The sequence below is a fragment of the Artemia franciscana genome, chromosome 16 (assembly GCF_032884065.1).
Source record: "Artemia franciscana chromosome 16, ASM3288406v1, whole genome shotgun sequence".
Classification (NCBI taxonomy): Eukaryota; Metazoa; Arthropoda; class Branchiopoda; order Anostraca; family Artemiidae; genus Artemia; species Artemia franciscana.
Window position 1 is genome coordinate 11369286 of NC_088878.1, and position 19389 is coordinate 11388674.

At 33.7% G+C, this 19389-nt stretch overlaps 2 protein-coding genes across 6 annotated transcripts in view; one reads left to right on the forward strand and one right to left on the reverse strand.

Moving 5' to 3' along the window:
• LOC136037070 (beta-glucuronidase-like) overlaps nucleotides 1–19389 on the reverse strand; it is a 97238-nt gene that overhangs the window by 70393 nt on the left and 7456 nt on the right. For all 5 annotated transcript variants that reach the window (XM_065719508.1, XM_065719512.1, XM_065719509.1 and 2 more), the window contains 2 exons: nucleotides 18900–19082; nucleotides 161–336 (listed from right to left, as the gene is read on the reverse strand). In XM_065719508.1, coding sequence (XP_065575580.1) covers nucleotides 161–336; nucleotides 18900–19082 — 359 coding nt within the window. The remainder of the gene's footprint in view (nucleotides 1–160; nucleotides 337–18899; nucleotides 19083–19389) is intronic.
• LOC136037071 (uncharacterized) lies at nucleotides 5619–13906 on the forward strand. The gene is made up of 4 exons (XM_065719514.1): nucleotides 5619–5773; nucleotides 10597–10786; nucleotides 12766–12919; nucleotides 13756–13906. Exons 1-4 carry the CDS (start codon nucleotides 5686–5688, stop codon nucleotides 13849–13851), a joined length of 528 nt encoding a protein of 175 aa, XP_065575586.1. The 5' UTR covers nucleotides 5619–5685; the 3' UTR covers nucleotides 13852–13906.

Consider the following 19389-nt stretch of genomic DNA (forward strand, 5'->3'; position numbering starts at 1 on the left):
TTTTTGCAAGCAATGCAAATGCATTGCGTTCATTGCTGCTACCAAACGTTAAAAAAAACAGATGAAAGCACATAAATAAATAATAAGGGGCGAAACAAGGGAAGAAATAAACCAAACAACTAAAATAGGGACTAAATATGAAAATACATAAAAGGTTTACCTGTCAGTATTGTTTGGAAATACAATTCTTCCTTGTGGAATGGTAAGCGGGGTGAGCGTATTGTTCAAAGCAACAGTGACTTTGTTTTCCGATCCATAGCTAAGTTGTTTCGTAACCTCAGCTACGAATGGTAAATACCCTCCGGAATGATTTGTCACTTTTACCCCATTTATCCACTAAAATAAAATGAGGTTGTTTTTAAAAATAATATTGAAGGTTATTTTCAGACTCCAGTGGTTTAACGAAAATTGTCGATAAATAGGGTATTTTCTTTTCCATTTTTAACATAAACAAATATAATAGGGTACCACAAAATAATAACTAACCTAAATCCACGAATGAATTAAATAAAAAATTTTTTTTATTAAATTAAAGTAAGGAGCGACATTGAAACTTAAAACGAACAGAAATTACTTCGTATATGAAAGGGGCTGCTCCCTCCTCAACACCCCGCTCTTCACGCTAAAGTTTGACTATTTCTCTCAACTCTACTTTTTAAAACAGTAAAAACTTTAAAACGCAAAGAGCGGGACGTCGAGGAGGGAGCAGCCCCTTTCAAATACATATACGAAGTAATTTTTGTTCGTTTTAAGTTTTAATGTCGCTCCATACTTTCAGTTAAAAAAAGCTTGTTTTTTATTTAATTTCTGAACGTTTTTGAATTAATGCATGTTTTGATTTTGGCTCTCCGCAGATGAATAATTAAAACGAAATTTGCATATTTATTATATTTGGCTAAATGGCTTTCTCATAGTTTTGATCGAATTATTTTGAGAAAAAAGGAGCAGGGGAGGAGGCCTAGTTGCCCTCCAATGTTTTGGTTACTTAAAAAGGCAACTAGAACTTTTAATTTTATACGAGTTTTTATTAGTAAAAGATATACGTAACTTACTAATTAGCTTACGTAACGAACTTCTGCATTCATATGTTTTTATTACGTATATGAGGGGGTTCACCCCCTCGTCAGTACCTCGCTCTTTACACTAAAGGTAAAATTCTGTACCAATTCCTTAAGAATGACCCCTGAATCGCAAAGTCCGTAGAATAGTTGAAATTATGTAAAATAATTTAGCGTAAAGAGTGGGGTATTAGGAGGAAGTGAACCCCTCATATGCGTAATAATTTCTGTTTGTTTTAAGTCTTAATGTTGCTCCTTATTTTCAGTTGAAAACTATTTTATATTTCTTTTTTCACTGTTTTTTTAATAATGCTAGAAAATCCTGCGCTCCCTTCATGGAAATTTTCTTCCCCCATGACAAGTTCCTCAATGAAAAGTTCCCCCAGCATATCCCCCTCTTCTCAACCCCTCCCTAACCAAAAAATCCCCCTAAAACGTATGTACACTTCCCAATAACAGTTACTATATATGAGCACTGGTCAAAGTTTGTAACTTGGAGCCCCTCCCACGGGGACTGTGGGGGAGTAAGTCGTTCCCAAACATATTATTATAAGGTTTTTTCACTATGCTGAATAAAATGGCTATTTGGGAAAATAATTAGCGAGGGTGGGGGCCTAGGTGCCATCCAATCTTTTTTGGTCACTTAAAAAGGGCACTAGAACTTTTCATTTCAATAAGCCCTCTCGCAACATTCTAGGACCACTGGGTTGATACGATCATCCCAGGAGAAAAAAACAAAAACAAAAAAAAAAAAAAAAAAACAAACGAACACGCATCCATTATGTGCCTTCTGCCAAAAAATACAAAATTCCACATTTTTGTAGATAGGAGCTTCAAACTTGTACAGTAGGGTTCTCTGATTCGCTGAATGCGATGGTGTGATTTTCGTTAAGATTCTATGACTTTTAGGGGGTGTTTCCCCGTATTTTCTAAAATAAGACAAATTTTCTCAGGCTTTTTACTTTTGATGGGTAAGACTAAACTTGATGAAACTTATATAATTAAAATCAACATTAAAATGCATTTCTTTTGACGTAGCTATTTTTTATCAAAATTCCATCTTTTAGTTTTTTTAACTAATTTTTTTCAATTTTTAGTTTTTTCATTCGTGAGTTTTGGTTACTATTGAGCCGGGTCGCTCCTTACTGCAGTTCGTTACCACGAACTGTTTGATAGGCTAAGTTGTAAATTTGCTTTTGCTAGACATCTAGTAGCAAAAAGTCCATGAATCTCAGACACTCAAAATTTCAGCAATCATGATCGATGACACAATTGCAGAGTAACATACGCAGCTATGTCACGCGGGGAAAATTTTTATGTTCTGTTTTAACGCTTACGCATTACTTAGAAAAGTTAAAAAAATTTCATGTTCACAGATCAGGGAAAAATGTATAAACCCTAAGACTTTTTTTTCTATACTGATTAGCTTCATGTTTCCATTACTATATAATAGTCATGGACAATTTAGTTTCGTTACGGACCATCCAGAAAACAGATATTGGGTGTAATGACTCACATTAATGAAAAAATATGGAAACAGTAAAAAAGATCAAATGACGCTAGGTTCTCACCACCAATGCTTGAAGCTATGATGACGGATTCTCCCCCCCCCCCTCACTTGCAAAAAAACGCTCAGCTATAACCCAGTCTATTAATTTCTACCAGATTTAATATAATAAAACTTTTTTATCAAGGTGGATGACAAGATAAATAGCCGTTTCTTCAAAGACATCGGGTATATATATATATATATATATATATATATATATATATATATATATATATATATATATATATATATATATATATATATATATATATCATGAAAAGAGCAATCACCAACAGCACAAACACAAAAAAAAGAAAAAAAAAGAGAGACAGAAGGAGAAAAGGAAGACTGTTTTCCCAAATTAGTGATTAATATAGACCAGCACTTGAATGAGGCCTTAACCCTACTCATCCATACAATCACATAGGCCAAACAGCATAGCCACACACAATCAACCATAAAGAATAATCCATGGACAGGCAGTCATGTCGTCAATAAGCATAAGTCGTCATTTACCAAACAATAGAAAAAATAATATAGACAAATAATTCAGAGGCAACACCCAACATAAGGGCTCATCAGGAGAATACACTGGCCTATATAGGGTTCCGCCACTCTAAATTCTCTACCCAGCACAGTGTTGTGGCTACCGCAGAATATCCATGGCATCACCGCGTCAGGTATCACCCCCCTATGAAAAAAAAGACAGCAAATGTAAAACAACCAAGTAAAACCAAAACAAGCTTATCCTGTTAATATATCCCTCCCTTTAGCAACAATAGGTAAACTAAATATTATAAATTTTTACCAAATCACAAATATTAACACATTGCAAAAAACCTGAATGAACTAAACAATTATAGAATTCACCTTTACCATGTGGCTAATTTTTAAGAAAATCCGCTCAATTAGAAACACAATTCAAAATAAATGGCGCTGTGACAACATTTCTCGAACCTCCGAAATTAGTTGAAAATTTCTTTAAGTATTTCTAGATAATTCTTTTGATATTTATATAAAAGTTCGTTATAATGAAAACTAAATTTTTTAAATTGCCAAGTTAATTTATTTGCAGAAAAACCTCTTGATATCAATTTTTGGCTTAAGATTTTACATCTATTTTTAAAATCAATATAATTACTACAAATCCTTGTCTAACGATATATTTATTTATATTTATATTATATATATTTATATATTTATATTATATATATTTATATATATATATATATATATATATATATATATATATATATATATATATATATATATATATATATATATATATATATATATATATATATATATATATATATATATATATATATATATATATATATATATATATATATATATATATATATATATATATATATATATATATATATATATATATATATATATATATATAGTACTTGGTCCCGGCACTTGGCACGCGGCAGGCTTCTATATATGGATTCTCACTGTCAATTGTCTTCTAAACGCAGACAACTTGAACTTTTTCTTGATGTCACGACGTCCAAATGGACCTTAAATTAGAAGTAGTGCCATCGCAAAATTACATTTTTTTTATTGGACCTTTAAATTTTGCTTCGGCTTGTCTTTTTTCATTATGAAAGACATATCGACGAACCTTAGTTTTTTTTTAATTGTTCAGGTGGTGGGACAAAACTTTTTCTTTTGCTCCGGCTTGTTTTTTGTCACTATGAAAGACATACTACTGAACCTTTGTTTCTTTTAATTGTTTAGTTGGTGGGATTGAAAACCTCTTCTTTTTCTCAGCATGTCTTTAGTTATTACTATGGATACATCGCCGAACCTTTGATTTTTTTTATTATTCAGGTGGTGGGACAGAAACATCTTTCTCTTCCAACGATTTATCTAGTCCAGGTTTCCAGTTTTCAAAGTAATGGTAGGCATTGATAAACTTATCCATGTATACATCCAAAACCTAATCAACATCGCCATCATTTCAGTTCGCTTCGCTTCGGCGTGTCTTTGTCATTATGAAATACATGTCGCGGAACTTTTGTTTTTTTTTAACAAAGGTAGGGTACGCAAGGATGACTTTATCCATGTCACAATCCCAAACCCAATCGTCATCGCTATCATTTTCAATTTTGACACGTTTTGATTCTCTCTGTCCAGGTTTATTTTCATTGACTCGCTCACGTGTTTGGTGTTGCATGTCTTCTAACCGCGTGTGTCTTTGCTTTTCATTTTCATTTTTGAATTGCTCTCATACTCGGTGTCACATGTGTTCTGACTGCGTGTGTCTGCTCTTCATTTTCATTTTTTGACACGCCGCCGTAGTTGTTCTAACCACGTGTGTATTTGTTCTTCACTATCTTGTTTGACTCGCTCACATGCTTGGTGTCACAACCTTATAACCGCGTATGTCTTTGCTCTTAATTTTCATTTTTACTTGCTAACTTGCTCGGTGTCGCATGTCTTCTAACCGCGTTTTTCTTTGCTGTTCATTTCATTTTTGACACGCTCTAATGAACAATATGCTCATGAGAAAAAAAATAAAATTAAAAAATGATTTAATCTGTGACACATTATTGTGCTATCAAATACTTTATACTGGATATTATTTCGCATATCTGTGCAGATAGCACGTTATATGTGCTATATATGCTATTTACAAAAAAAAAATTAAAGACTACTCCAACAGACATTTGCTGATTTTTTTATCTCGATGCAAAGCTGCTTTTTTACTGTTCAGATTTTAACAGCTTGCTTTGATTCAATGTTGCGTTTTGACAGCATTCTTAGTTGTTTTAACTCTAGAAAAAAACTGTTTTGTAAACCCATAGCCTTCAGCTATCAAAATAAAAAGTTATAGGTTTTTTTGAGGATGGATCATTACTTTTTGTCATCTTGCTGTTATCAGTTTGCACAAAAAAATTAACTTGACAACAAAAATTTCACAAAAACTAGCTTTTTAGATAAGAGAACTGTCAATCAAGCCCGTGAAGGATAAACCATGACCGTGACCGTATTGCTTAACCTTGCAATTTTTGATTAGAAAAAGGGATAAAAAGAAATTTCTCAAACATATTGGCAGTAATCAAAATGAATTCCTTTCTCGCAGTATTAGCCACCTTACTTGTTGCTACCAACGCCAAATATGTGGCACGAGTGGCTTCGCTTACAGATTGTGGTAAGATACATTCTTCCTTCATTTTTACAAATCTTTAAACTGGTTCTGTTAAATTTATGTAGCCGTTTTTCAGCTTTGTTGTACGGAGCTTGAAATAACAACGAGATCGTCATCTCAGCTTGTGTTTGCAGACTTTTGTCATTTTCTAATGACCTTTTTAATTGGCCTAAAATCCATCGAGTGTTTTGACTATGCTTACAAGTACAAGGAGGGGACATGGTATATCCTTTACGTAGGCCTATATTCAAACAAACACAACTTAGAAACAATAGGGAAATTTTCACAAGACGGTGGAATTCAATTCAGTGAATATTTTGGGCCTATGTCCAAGGGCCATCTTCAGCACACCACGAATATATATATATATATATATATATATATATATATATATATATATATATATATATATATATATATATATATATATATATATATATATATATATATATATATATATATTTTATATATATATATATATATATATATATATATATATATATATATATATTATATATATATATATATATTTATACATATATATATATATACATACATATATATATATATATATATATATATATATATATATATATATATATATATATATATATATATATATATATATATATATATATATATATATATATATATATATATATATATATATATATATATATATATATATATATATATAGTGAAAAAAGAAACCACAAATGGAATAGCCCCAACACAGAAACAAACACACACCATAAAACCGAAAATAAAGAATAAAAACAAAAATTGTGCTAAAGACGGCCCTTGAAAATAGGGTCGAAATATTCACTGAGCTGAATTCTACTGTCTTGAGGAAATTATCCTATGGTTTCTAAGTTGTTTTTGTTTGTTATGGAAAGGCAGTGTGGTCTTCGTCGCTATTTAGGCCTATATTCAAGAGAATGGTCTTTATATCGTTTTCTGGTGTTTTTTTCATATCTTAAAATCTCAGACTGTGAAAAAATCAACTTTGGACTTGTACATCATCCCCCCCATAAATAAAGCAGCTTCAATTACAGATTGTGCAGTTAGACAGATTATTAGGATTATTATTATTATTATTATTATTATAGAGATATTCATCACCGTATAATCAAATTCTGCAAAACCTAATCGCCGGGCCATGTAGTGGGTTAGTGCAGCTAAGTCTGAGTTCAGGTTTTCACATTACCAAGTAGAATATATTATACTACACAGAACTATTACTAATGCTACTACTACTACTACTAACTCACCGCAGCACCAACCCACTTGAGGCCAACACGGCTATGCACGCTCCTCCTTGGACCCAATCTATTCAAGAACTCCCTCTTTACACCCTCCCAGGAAGTTCCTATTTCCTTTAAATCTTTATTTATGACATCCTCCCACCCCCGATGAGGACGAACTCCTTTCCGTTTAGTCCCAGACGGTTGGCCGAAAAGGACAATTTTTGGCAATCTGTCATCCTCATCCGCAGAGCATGGCCTAGCCATCTCAACCTTTCTTTTATTATAGCCCAAGAAAGCGGGATTGAACCACATTTTTCGTACAACCTACAGTTTGAAATACGGTCACTCAGCCAGGTACCCAGAACAATCCATACGCAATTTCTCTGGAAACCATCTAGTAAGTTTTCGTTTGCTTTTCGATTGTACCCAGGACAATCCGCAGGAAATTCCTCTGGAAAACATCTAGTAAATTTTCTTCCAAACTTTTTTTTAACTGTGAAAAAAACACCCTGAGCCTTGGCTATTCTACTTTTAATATCTTCACTGCTCCCACCGTCTTTACTAATAATACTACCAAGGTAAGTGAAGCTGCCAACCTGATCAATCTTTTCGTTCCCCAGCGTCATCTTTTCAGCTTCACTTATTCCTAGCCTTAGTCTTCTTAACATTAATTTTCAAATCTATTCTAGCACCCTGAACTCGCAAAACCCCTAAAAGTTCATTCTTTTTGCTCATACTTTCATCTAATATGCTTAAATCATCAGAATAATCTAAGTCCAGAAGCGTTTTTCCTCCTCATTCAATTCCGTGGTCCCCAATTGCCTTTCCTGTGCTCCTTAAGACAAAGTCCATGAAAATGATCCATATAAAGGGGGATAGAACACAACCCAGCTTAACTCCTGATTTAATACAAAACCAGCTGCTAAACTCATTTCCTTAACTGCAGCAGTATTACTCTCGTACATAGCACAAATCACTTTATTGTATTTGTGTGGCATACCATATAAGGATAAGACCTTTGCTATAGCTCTTCTATCAACAGAATCGAATGCTTGCTCATAGGACCAAAGGTGTTTGACAACGAAGGCAGTTCTCAATTATTAACCTAAGAGTGAAAACGTGGTCAACACATCCTCTACCTTTTCTGAAACCGCACTGTTCTTCTCTTAAAACTTTGTCTACAGAATATCTAAGCCTAAAGAGTATCATATTACCAAGTAATTTGCTACTTACGCAGACCAGAAATGTCTCGGTAATTACGACACTCACTCTTGTCACCTTTCTCATGCATTGGTTTAATTAAGGTTTTCCCAAAATCATTAAGTACTTCCCCTTTTTCAAAAATCATACCATAATTTTCAGTAGCTCATTTCTAACCTCAGCGCCATCATATTTAAGAAACTCATTTATCACACTATCAGCACCTGGAGCCTTATTATTTGTTAGTCCTTTTAGTACTGTCGCTAATTCTTCCTCACAAAACAAATCTTCCTTCACATCCAAGGTATCACAAACTTTTTCATTTTCATCTATATCTTTTCCTGCAACTGTATCTCGGTTTAGCACATTCTCAAAATGTTCCACCCATCTCTCTTTAACTCTTTCCTTATCACTAATTGCGGCCCCATTCCTATCTTTAACTGGGACTAGTCCAGATTGGACTACTCCCTCTCAATTTATTAACATGCCAGTATAATATTTTACTGTTATGCCATTAAGCTGCATTTTCCCGATCCTAAACAATTTTATCCATGGCCTCCACTTCACATCTCCTTAGTTCATATTTTAATGCTTTCTCCACTTTCTTTACATTCCTTTTACAGTCTTCTCAAAAAACTGATAGATACACACTTTACGAAGGATTTCATTTGTATCGTTCATGATCATCTGTATCATTCATGATAATCTGTATCATTCATGATCTCTCATCCCATAGTATTAGGCGAAACACTAAAAGACAGACGATTGAAGTCAAAACATAGAATCAATGAAACGGCTAAACTTGAAGAGATCATTCATGATCTCTCATCCCACATTATGCCAAATACTAAAAGACAGAAATTTGAAGTCAATGCTACAATCAATGGAGCGATCCAGATACGGGGGTCAATAGAAAAATTACCAAATATGATTCTGATCAACATTTGTAATGATGGTCCTATCTACTCATACAATAGGCTACAAATTTACCATATTTTCATTTTGCATTTATTTCCCCTTTTTCTCTATCTTTGCTATTTTTTTGGTTTGTAATCTCCATCTTTTCTTATATACTTAGTCTTCTTTAAATTGTTTTGAGCGATTTACAAATAAATAAAGACATAAAGACCATTATAAGTGATAGGGGACACAGTTGGAGAGTTTTTAGAACCGTGAAGACCAAATTTTTCTATAAAATCGGAGGGGTGATTTGTCCCAGCATCCCCTAAAACCTTCCTTAACTGCAGAATTTTAGCATGAAGAGAGGGGGACAGTTGCCTGTCTCTTATTGGGAATAGCCATGGAGCCTGAGATGGAAGTTTTTTTCCTGTTGTAATTCCTATACGACATTTCAGTTTTACCTCCTAAATATTTGAGAATATACAGTAGGAGTCACATCAGGCTTTCAGTAAAACAAAAAGGTTTGAATCAGGCTTTAGAAAGGGATAGGATATGATGATGGTTGGTAGCCTCCATATAGATGCTAAAAGAAAGTATATGAAATATAATGAAAAAACGAAGGTAAAAGTAAATCACACCCCGAACGAGCAAAAAATATAGCATAAAAAGTGCTAAGATACAGAACACAGAATATGAACCTAAATATGAGGGAAGCTACCACTCTACTCTTAACATTAATGCGTTATATACACTTGGCAGAAAACAAGACGTAATAACAAGTTCTGTTGAAAATACGAAATGATTTTAAATTAAACAATTTGCGTTTTTATTTACCAATAGGCTATATTTATTAGATTCTGGTAAACTTTCAGTAAATCCTAACACTTTAAAATGATGAGCAGGAGTTAAGTTGACGCTTTTATCCCTCTTATCCAGGCCAATGTCAGTCTAGTTTAGTTTCTAACCTAAATACAGTCTAATTCTGTCCATGTAAGTTTTGACGCGTCCTTCTTTTCATTTCATAAAATTCACAACGCCTATAGCAATTGAAAGAATACATTTTTACAAAGATTTTTTGACAAGGCTTTTGCCTGTGAACTGATACAACAGCCAAATAGTCCCAAATTTCTTTTGCACATCTTATGATTAAACTGCTTTACGCAAAAACAGATTCGTGCACGGAGGTTCCCTGCTTTTTTTTATTGTCCGCTCAAAGTTGAGGCGCGCTGTAGAGAAACTTTACTTTTGAGCTACTCCCCCCCCCCGGATAAAGTTTATAGCTATGTCCACGAGTAGAAACTACAGATTTTTTAAAGCGGAATCATAGGAGTAGATATAGTGGTGAAGAAACAACTTATGTTTTGGAATAAGACTAGGTGTAACTTCAGAGCCTCTGCCCAAGCCCCAGCCCTTCATTACCTTTAGATGACTAAGGATTTATACATGCATGACTATTACTAAAAAAATTTACCATTCTAGGCGGTACTATTCTGACCGGTACTGGAGCCATTTTCACGGATCCAATTCTTGTTCCCGGGGAGGCTTCTGGTCAGTTTGACTTTGTTCTCAGTGCAGACTTACCTTTGGACGCTATTGTTGAAAAAAGAGTTTTCAAGATAGACACACAAGAGCAAGTCCCATGCCTTGGAGCAGGATTCCTTGGATCATGGTAAGAAACCTAAATTTTTGTATTCTTTATATATATATATATATATATATATATATATATATATATATATATATATATATATATATATATATATATATATATATATATATATATATATAAATCCTTACATTAATAACTAATTACGCCACTGGCAGTGCAGCATTATTCAGCTGAAATAAAGAAATTCAGAAAAAGCTTCATCTGAATTTAATAATATTTAGATTTCAGTTTTGTTCAAAGTTTATTTTGATCCATGATGATATTTTCTGACACTGGTTTTTGTGAATGTTTATTGAAATTAATCATGGATCATGGCAAGTATCCTACGAATTTTTATCTCGAAGGTGGATTAGCAACTACGCTTTTTAAGGGACTCCATAAAATAGTGCCCAATAGAAAAGTAAATGCCTTTTCCCTTCATTCCATCATAGTCGTTGAGCCTCGCGCGGGGGTGGGGAGGAATTATTTGATGTTGGATGCTTTGTTTTTTGTTAGGTTTATAGCTATTATTTTATTGCATTTTTCCCAAAGATGTTATAAAAAGTGAGAAAGACTTACTGAAAGGATATAAAACAGTTCGTGGTAGCGAACAGCAGTAAGGAGCGACCTGGCTCAATAGTAACCAAACTCTAAAAATGGAATTTTGATACCAATAGTTACATCAAAAGAATCGCATTTTAATGCTGATTTTAAATATATAAGTTTCATCAGGTTTAGTCTTAGCCATCAAAAGTTACGAGCCTGAGAAAATTTGCCTCATTTTAGAAAATAAGGGGAAACACCCCTTAAAAGTCGTAGAATCTTAACACTCTTTTACCCCGCTCTTTACGCCAAAGTTTTTTACTGTTATAAAAAGTAGAGTAGAGAGACAGAGCCAAACTTTAGCGTAAAGAGGGGGGCGTTGAGGAGGGAACAGCCCCTTTCATATACGGAGTAATTTTTGTTCGTTTTAAGTTTTAATATCGCTCCTTACTTTCAGTTAAAAAAACTTGTTTTTTTATTTAATTTACCCACTGATCACACTTGCTGAGCCTTATTTACTTCACAGGAGATAAGAGTCTGCCTTGATTAGGCTCAAAAAATGTTCCAGGTTCTTCGGTTCCAATACCGCTTATGAATAACTGTTTTGCTACATACCAAAGGAGATCGGATCATTTAGCTACACACTGAAGCTTTTGAATTTTTTTCTCATTTCAGACCTCCTACCCTCCTCATCCTGTCACAATCTATAGTAAGAGATTATTTTATATCCGTCGCGTGAGGTACATCTCATAATACATTCAACATTTTAGTTTTTTTTAGTTTCGGTTACTTTTGAGCCAAGTCACTTCTTACTTACAATTTGTTACCGCAAACTGTTTGATAATTAGACAAAACTAATAAAATATTGATATTTACCCAAAAAGTCCAATTTTTCCTGATTCCTGTACTGCATTATTAAAACTAATAAAAAGAGTTTCACACTAAAATAGACCAAGTCAGACAAGATAATTTTTTGAAGTACCTCTTTAGATACTTTATATTTGAATACAATATTTATATTCTTTTTGGTGTTTTTTTTTGCTAAGTTTTTATTTCGTACATTGGCTGCGATACTTCCGGAGCAGCTTGAAGTACATATCCCCTCTATATTTTTACCTTCCCCTATTTTGAAAAATGTCCTTTTTTGTGGTTTCATAGAAAAAGTGGCTTTTTGTATTCCTTTGAAAAAAAAATAATATTTTGAAAAAAAAACTTCGCACCCCCCCCCCTATTTTCCTGAATTGATCCTACCAATTGGTCTTACAAGATTATTATCAAACTAATAATTATATTTTAGTAGTATGTAATCAAATCTGTTTCTTTTTTTGGGAACTTTAGTATCCTATCATTTATGGTGAATAACTATTTACCAGGAAGTTAATAATTATTTACCTTCACTATAACGAATATTCCAATAGCCAGATGTAAAAAACGACTAATTTTTTTTTCTTTTCCAGTACCATCCGAGTCTGCGATGCCCTCGCAAGCATTCCAGATATTTTCTGTCCATTCTTTCCACCAAATCTTCCATGTGAATGCCCACTACTTGCAACTAGTGGATCAGTACCTCTCACACTCAACATACCAGAAGCATATATTCAATTCGGCCCGGTGAGTAATTACTACATACTTCTATTTACATAAGAAAGATAGACCGAACTGTGTATGCTATACAAATAAAAAAATCAAAGTTTGAACGATCTAATGACAGACCTCGCAAGTGTCTTGTTTACCTTGTAAAAAAAGAAAAAAGAAAGGTAAAGAATACCGTATTGGACCTTACTGCCTCCATCGTCGATACTGACCTCCTTTTCATGGCCCTTCAGCCAGAAACTGCAATGGGGGGGGGGGGGCGGGGGACCAGCCCTCCTGTGCTTTCGCACACCCAAACTGTTTAACTTACCCAGATTTGTCCAGGCGCCGATTTAGAGCTGGGTCGACTCTGACTGAGCTTACAGTGTCACGCCACTGACCCCTGTTCCAAACCTTGAACTAATTTAAATCGCTTCTTAGTATTCCGCTATCACTAACCATTCATGATGAGGTACTTTTTAATGGTTTAACATGTTCTTTTTTACTGCTTTTTAAACCTACCTACTATTTATAACTTCTTTAAACTCAGGGGCATTCATTTTCGCTACTATAAAAATTTAAACTACTCAGCAACAACTTTGACCAGCTCGTGAACCCTTCTAAAATCTCCCCTTGATTGAGGGGGCGTATCCCTCGTTAAAGCCTCTATTTTAAAAAAGAGTAATCAGTATTTGTCCTCAACAAAAATAAGTACTATTCTTCGTATTATTATTATTCTTAAGGTGTACAAGAATAAATTAATTCTCCCTAAACTTAGTTACTTATGTTTTATATGAGACATTTATTTATTCCTGTTAATAAAATTTTAATTATTCTTTTATCCTTACTTTTAATCATTTCTTCTCTTATTTTAGGGTGACTATGAGCAAGTTGTAAGAGTATACTCCGAAGCCGATCCAGAGACCAACCTCGCTTGTGCCGACCTCAAATACACTCTCATAAACGCATAAGAGTGACTTATTCTCATTTTTAACTCTTTCCTCTAATAAAGCATATCAAAATTTATTTCCTTTTCTTTCTTAATCTAATCAGTAATCACGCAGTTTATTAAGATAGCAGCATTTTAAAAAGAACAGCCTTTTCTTAAGTTCATAGTATCAATTTGTAAGGTTTAGAGAAGCAAGGCAGAAAAAAACACGAAGTCGTCTGGTTGAAGACATAGTCATAGCACCAGCTTCGAAAAGTGGAAAGGAACAGCTGCAGCTACAATTTACTAACTCTAGCTCACTCGATACATTTATATTTTTAAAATCTGAATAGATATATATTTTAGATAAATAATATATACATAAATAATGTATCATGAAAAGAGAAATCACCAATGCAACATCACAAACACACAAAAAAAAAAAAAAGAGACAGAAGGAGAAAAGGAAGACTGTTTTCCTAAATTAGTGATTAATATAGACCAGCACTTGAATGAGGCCTTAACCCTACTCATCCATACAATCACATAGGTCAAACAGCATAGCCATACACAATCAACCATAAAGAATAATCCATGGACAGGCAGTCATGTCGTCAATAAGTACAAGTCGTCATTTACCAAACAATAGAAAAAATAATATAGACAAATAATTCAGATGCAACAACCCAACACAAGGGCTCATCAGGAGAATACACTGGCCTATATAGGGTTTGCCACGCAAGACTTGAAATACTTTGTCCACGTGGACAGAGGTTCGAGTCCTCAACGAGGGTCAGTAACATGCCTTTGTAACCTGAGCCAGAATCGAACCAGCTCAAAATAGGTACCTGGAGAAATCTGGGGATGGTACACAGGAACGGTATACGAAACCAAAGTATGACTAGCCCCTAACCCCCCATTGCAATTCCTGGCTGAAGGGCCATGAAACGAAAATCAGCACCGCCATTAGGGATTGTACAGTCCAGTGCGGTATTTTTTGGCCTTATATACGTAATTTTTGTATATTCATTTTATTGTGCAAATATATATTGCAGCGTTTCACGACAAGCGAAAGCTTTTCACGTTATGGTAATGGTAATATATATATATATATATATACTAGCTGTTGGGGTGGCGCTTCGCGCCACCCCAACACCTAGTTGGTGGGGGCGCTTCGCGCCCCCCCCAAGCCCCCCCGCGCGCGTAAGTCGTTACGCGCCATAATAGTTACGCGCCATAAATAGATTGTCAGGTTATCCCCCTGTTTCCCCCGGTGTCCCCGTTGTAGTTGTGTCCCTGTGTCCCGGTCGTCATTTATATTCCCTGTGTCCCGGGTCCCGGTCATCATTTGTATCCCGGTGTCCCGGTCTGTATATACATTCGTTTTTTAGTTTTGTTTTTCTCCTTTATTTTTTTCCTTTTTTTTTCTTTTTTAGCTTATTTAGATTTTTAGATTTTTTAGTTTTTTTTATTAGTTTTTAGTTTTTATTTCTTTTTAGTTTTTTTGTCCCGGTCGTCATTTATATCCCCCTGTTTCCCCCGGTGTCCCCGTTGTAGTTGTGTCCCTGTGTCCCGGTCGTTATTTATATTCCCTGTGTCCCGGTCGTCATTTGTATCCCGGTGTACCGGTCTGTATATACATTCGTTTTTTAGTTTTGTTTTTCTCCTTTATTTTTTTCCTTTTTTTTTCTTTTTTAGTTTATTTAGATTTTTAGATTTTTTAGTTTTTTTATTAGTTTTTAGTTTTTTTTTCTTTTTAGTTTTTTTGTAGTTTTTACCTTCTTTTTAGTTTTGTTAATTTTTTTTTTTACTTGTGTCCTGGTCGTCATTTATACTCCCTGTGTCCCGGTGCTTTGTTGATTGCTAATCGAACATTCCTTTTGTCCTGGTCGCTTTCTCTTTGAGTGTCGTCATTTATTTTTTTCTTTTTTAGTTCTTTTAGTTTTTACCTTTTTTAGTTTTTTTTTAGTTTTTAGTTTTTTTAGTTTTTTACCTTTTTTTAGTTTTTTTAGTTTTTTAGCTTTTTTATTTTTTTTATTAGTTTTTAGTTTTTTTGTAGTTTTTGCCTTTTTTTTTAGTTTTTTGTCCTGGTCGCTTTCTCTTTGAGTGTCGTCATTTATTAGTTTTTTCCTTTTTTTTTTTAGTTTTTTATTGGTTTTTACCTTTATTTTAGCTTATTTTTCAGTTTTTTCCTTTTTTTTAGTTTTTTTTTATTTTTTATTTTTTTTAGTTTTTTACCTTTTTTTAGTTTTTTTAGTTTTTTAGCTTTTTTACTTTTTTTATTAGTTTTTAGTTTTTTTTGTAGTTTTTGCCTTTTTTTAGTTTTTTCAGTTTTTTTTTTAGTTTTTTATTGGTTTTTACCTTTATAGTTTTTTTAGTTTTTTAGCTTTTTTATTTTTTTTATTAGTTTTTAGTTTTTTTTGTAGTTTTTGCCTTTTTTTAGTTTTTTCAGTTTTGACGTCACCTAATCCAGTTTTTTCAGGTGACGTCACCTGACACATCCATCCACACATCCATCCATCCATCCATCCACAGACAACTTATTTTTATATATATAGATATATATATATATATATATATATATATACATATATATATATATATATATATATATATATATATATATATATATATATATATACTAGCTGTTGGGGTGGCGCTTCGCGCCACCCCAACACCTAGTTGGTGGGGCGCTTCGCGCCCCTCCAGCCCCGCCCGCGCGCGTAAGTCGTTACGCGCCATATTAGTTACGCGCCATTGTAGTTATGTCCCTGTGTCCCACCTGTGAACATAGATAGATTTATATATGTGTTTCAAACTACGTAAAAATTGCGAATATACAACATTTTTGGCTTTCCCACTACTGGGAGCTTTCCGTTTCCAATTGCCAGCAATTGATCTGAAAATGTTTGACCAGAGTCATCGTTTTGCAATCGGACACGCATATTTGTAGTTAATTTTAATATTTTTACGTGTGCCCATAAATTAGAATTTTTCAGGCAAGCATTCATTTCGTCTGCAGGAGTTAAACTACGTAAAAATTGCGAATATACAACATTCTTGGCTTTCCCATTGTCTGTGCATATACAAAGCCGTATGTACTAATAATGACGTCATATGCAAACGCTCTTTTTACAAACAAACAAACATGCATACACACAACTCGTTTTTATATAGATAGATAGATAGATAGATACAATACAAATTAACTGCGTAAAACTTGCGAATATACAACATTCTTCGCTGTCCAATTGTCGCTGCATATAAATAGATTGTCAGGTTTACCAACCCTCGAACATGCAACGTACAATTGTCCATGGGAAAAACAATCAGTATTAAGATCTATACCACATTTTTCTAATGATTGACCTTGAGCTTTGTTAATGGTGATTACAAATGCTAATCGAATTGGGAATTGCAATCTTTTAAATTGAAAAGGCAGATCCGTTGGAATCATGGGAATGCGAGGAATAAGAACAGCCTCACCCTCAAAAGGCCTTGTCAAGATTGTGGCCTCTATTATGTTTTCCATTGTTTTTTTTACGGCAAGTCGCGTGCCATTGCAAAGCTTTGGTGGGTTGATATTTCTTAAAACTATTATTGGTACGCCTATTTTTAGTTGTAGCACGTGTGGTGGAAACCCTGAAAGATCTATGGAATTTAAAAATTCAGATGGATAATTAACCGCTTCATTTGGTTCCAAAACTGTGTCGACTGACTTGTAAAGGACTGCCTGGTCTCGAATCTTGGTCAAAACAATATTGTTGATTTCGTGGACGTCTATATTTTTGGGTGCGAGAATCGCTCTTTCACTTAGCCATTTATTATTTTTATAATTTTTTAGAATATTCGGAAATACTTTTTCAATCAATTCATTTTTGGACGTCACTAAATTACAGAAATCAGCACTACGTTCATGTATCGGAAATGAAAGAATTGGCCAAACAGCTTCATTACTGCTTATGTATCTTCCAGCCTGATATTGTACGATTTCGTCGAAATCTTTGATTTCGGGCTGCAAGCCAAAAACTGCCATGTCACTGCCTTTGTTGACGTATTTACATATGTATTTGATTGCCTTTACGGAGTTACAGTATTCAACGTTTATGTGTGCATTAAATGTTTTGATAATAATGGGGAATATGGAACAACCCACTGGTTATCTACTTCGATGGTGGTACCGTTGCCATTGTAGGTTATTCAGTCATTTTACAATTAGAAATTTCTCTTTCAACGGTCTTCTTACAATTAAAAATTTCTTTTTGAACGATATTCTTAAATACCTGTGTCCTGGTATCCATTTATATTCCCTGTGTCCCGGTCGTCATTTGTGTCCCGGTATCCCAGTCTGTAATTTCTCTTTGAGTGTCCCGGTCTGTAATTTCTCTTTGAGCGTTTTTTCTTTTTAGTATTTTTTAGTTTTTTACATTTTTTCTTTTTTCAGTTTTCTTTTTCTTCTTTATTTTTCAGCTTCATTATGAAATACATATCGCCGAACCTTTGTTTTTTTAACTAAAATCTGGTAGGCATTGATGACCTTATCCAAGTCAAAATCCCAAACCCAATCATCATCGCTATCATTTTCAGTTTTGATATGTTTTGACTCTCGCTGTCCAGGTGGATCTTCATCTAACTGTGCGGTTTTGCGTTCTTTAGCCTCAAGCCTGTTTCCTTGCTGTTCTTTTGATTCCTCGGCACGCTTTCTTTTCTGACTTTCTCTATCAGCAGCAAGTTTTTTGGCATAGACTCTTTGAGCATCTTCATCGGCTTTTGCCATTGAAAGTTCATCAGTCATTTTAAACTTAAACATTAATAGATTTCTACGTGAACATATATGTCTTAAATATCTTTAATGACGTCACCGTCATAGCAAAAATGACGACAACTAACTTCATGACGTCAGTCGACACAGAAACATGACGTCACCTGATCCACAGACAGACAACTTATTTTTATATATATAGATATATATATATATATATATATATATATATATATATATATATATTGAATAAACAAATATATAAGTATAATTTATATAAGTAAACTCGACGGTATCAAGAAAAATTTAGAAAAAAATTTTCTACTTACAACAACTGTTTCATAATTAGCACTACCAAAACGTAGGAATACCCGTTGTTCACCTCTCCATCTGGCTGGAACAAAAAACGTCCTTTCATACCAAACCCAGCCAACATAATCACGAATCGTTGCATTTTGAGTTATGTCGTTGTAACTACTCGGTACTGGCATAGGGATTACATATTTTGAAACCTAAAATTGGAGTAGAAATAATTGACATCAAAATTCGAAGAATGCAATTTATTTTATTAAGGAAAAATTGTTGTTTTATTTTTATTTATCAAAAACTCACCAATTAAACTTACAAGAAATGTCAACAGTCCAAAGTGACCACATCTGGCTTGAATTAGATATTTATGAACTAATTAATAAATCGATAAACTACTTGGCTTCAAAGACTGTGCAAAACTTGGCTATATGCCTTACAGTCATCATCATCATTTTACTAATACTAAAACACTATTACAAACGTAAAAAAGTTATTCTGCCCAAGAATAAC

What these genes read in the sequence shown, in the direction of transcription:
- LOC136037071 (XM_065719514.1), top strand. Translation starts at nt 5,686, where the DNA reads ATGAATTCCTTTCTCGCAGTATTAGCCACCTTACTTGTTGCTACCAAC. An exon ending in GGCTTCGCTTACAGATTGTG is followed by an intron (nt 5,774 to 10,596) that starts GTAAGATACATT and finishes TTACCATTCTAG; the next exon opens with GCGGTACTATTCTGACCGGT. An exon ending in CATATATTCAATTCGGCCCG is followed by an intron (nt 12,920 to 13,755) that starts GTGAGTAATTAC and finishes CTCTTATTTTAG; the next exon opens with GGTGACTATGAGCAAGTTGT.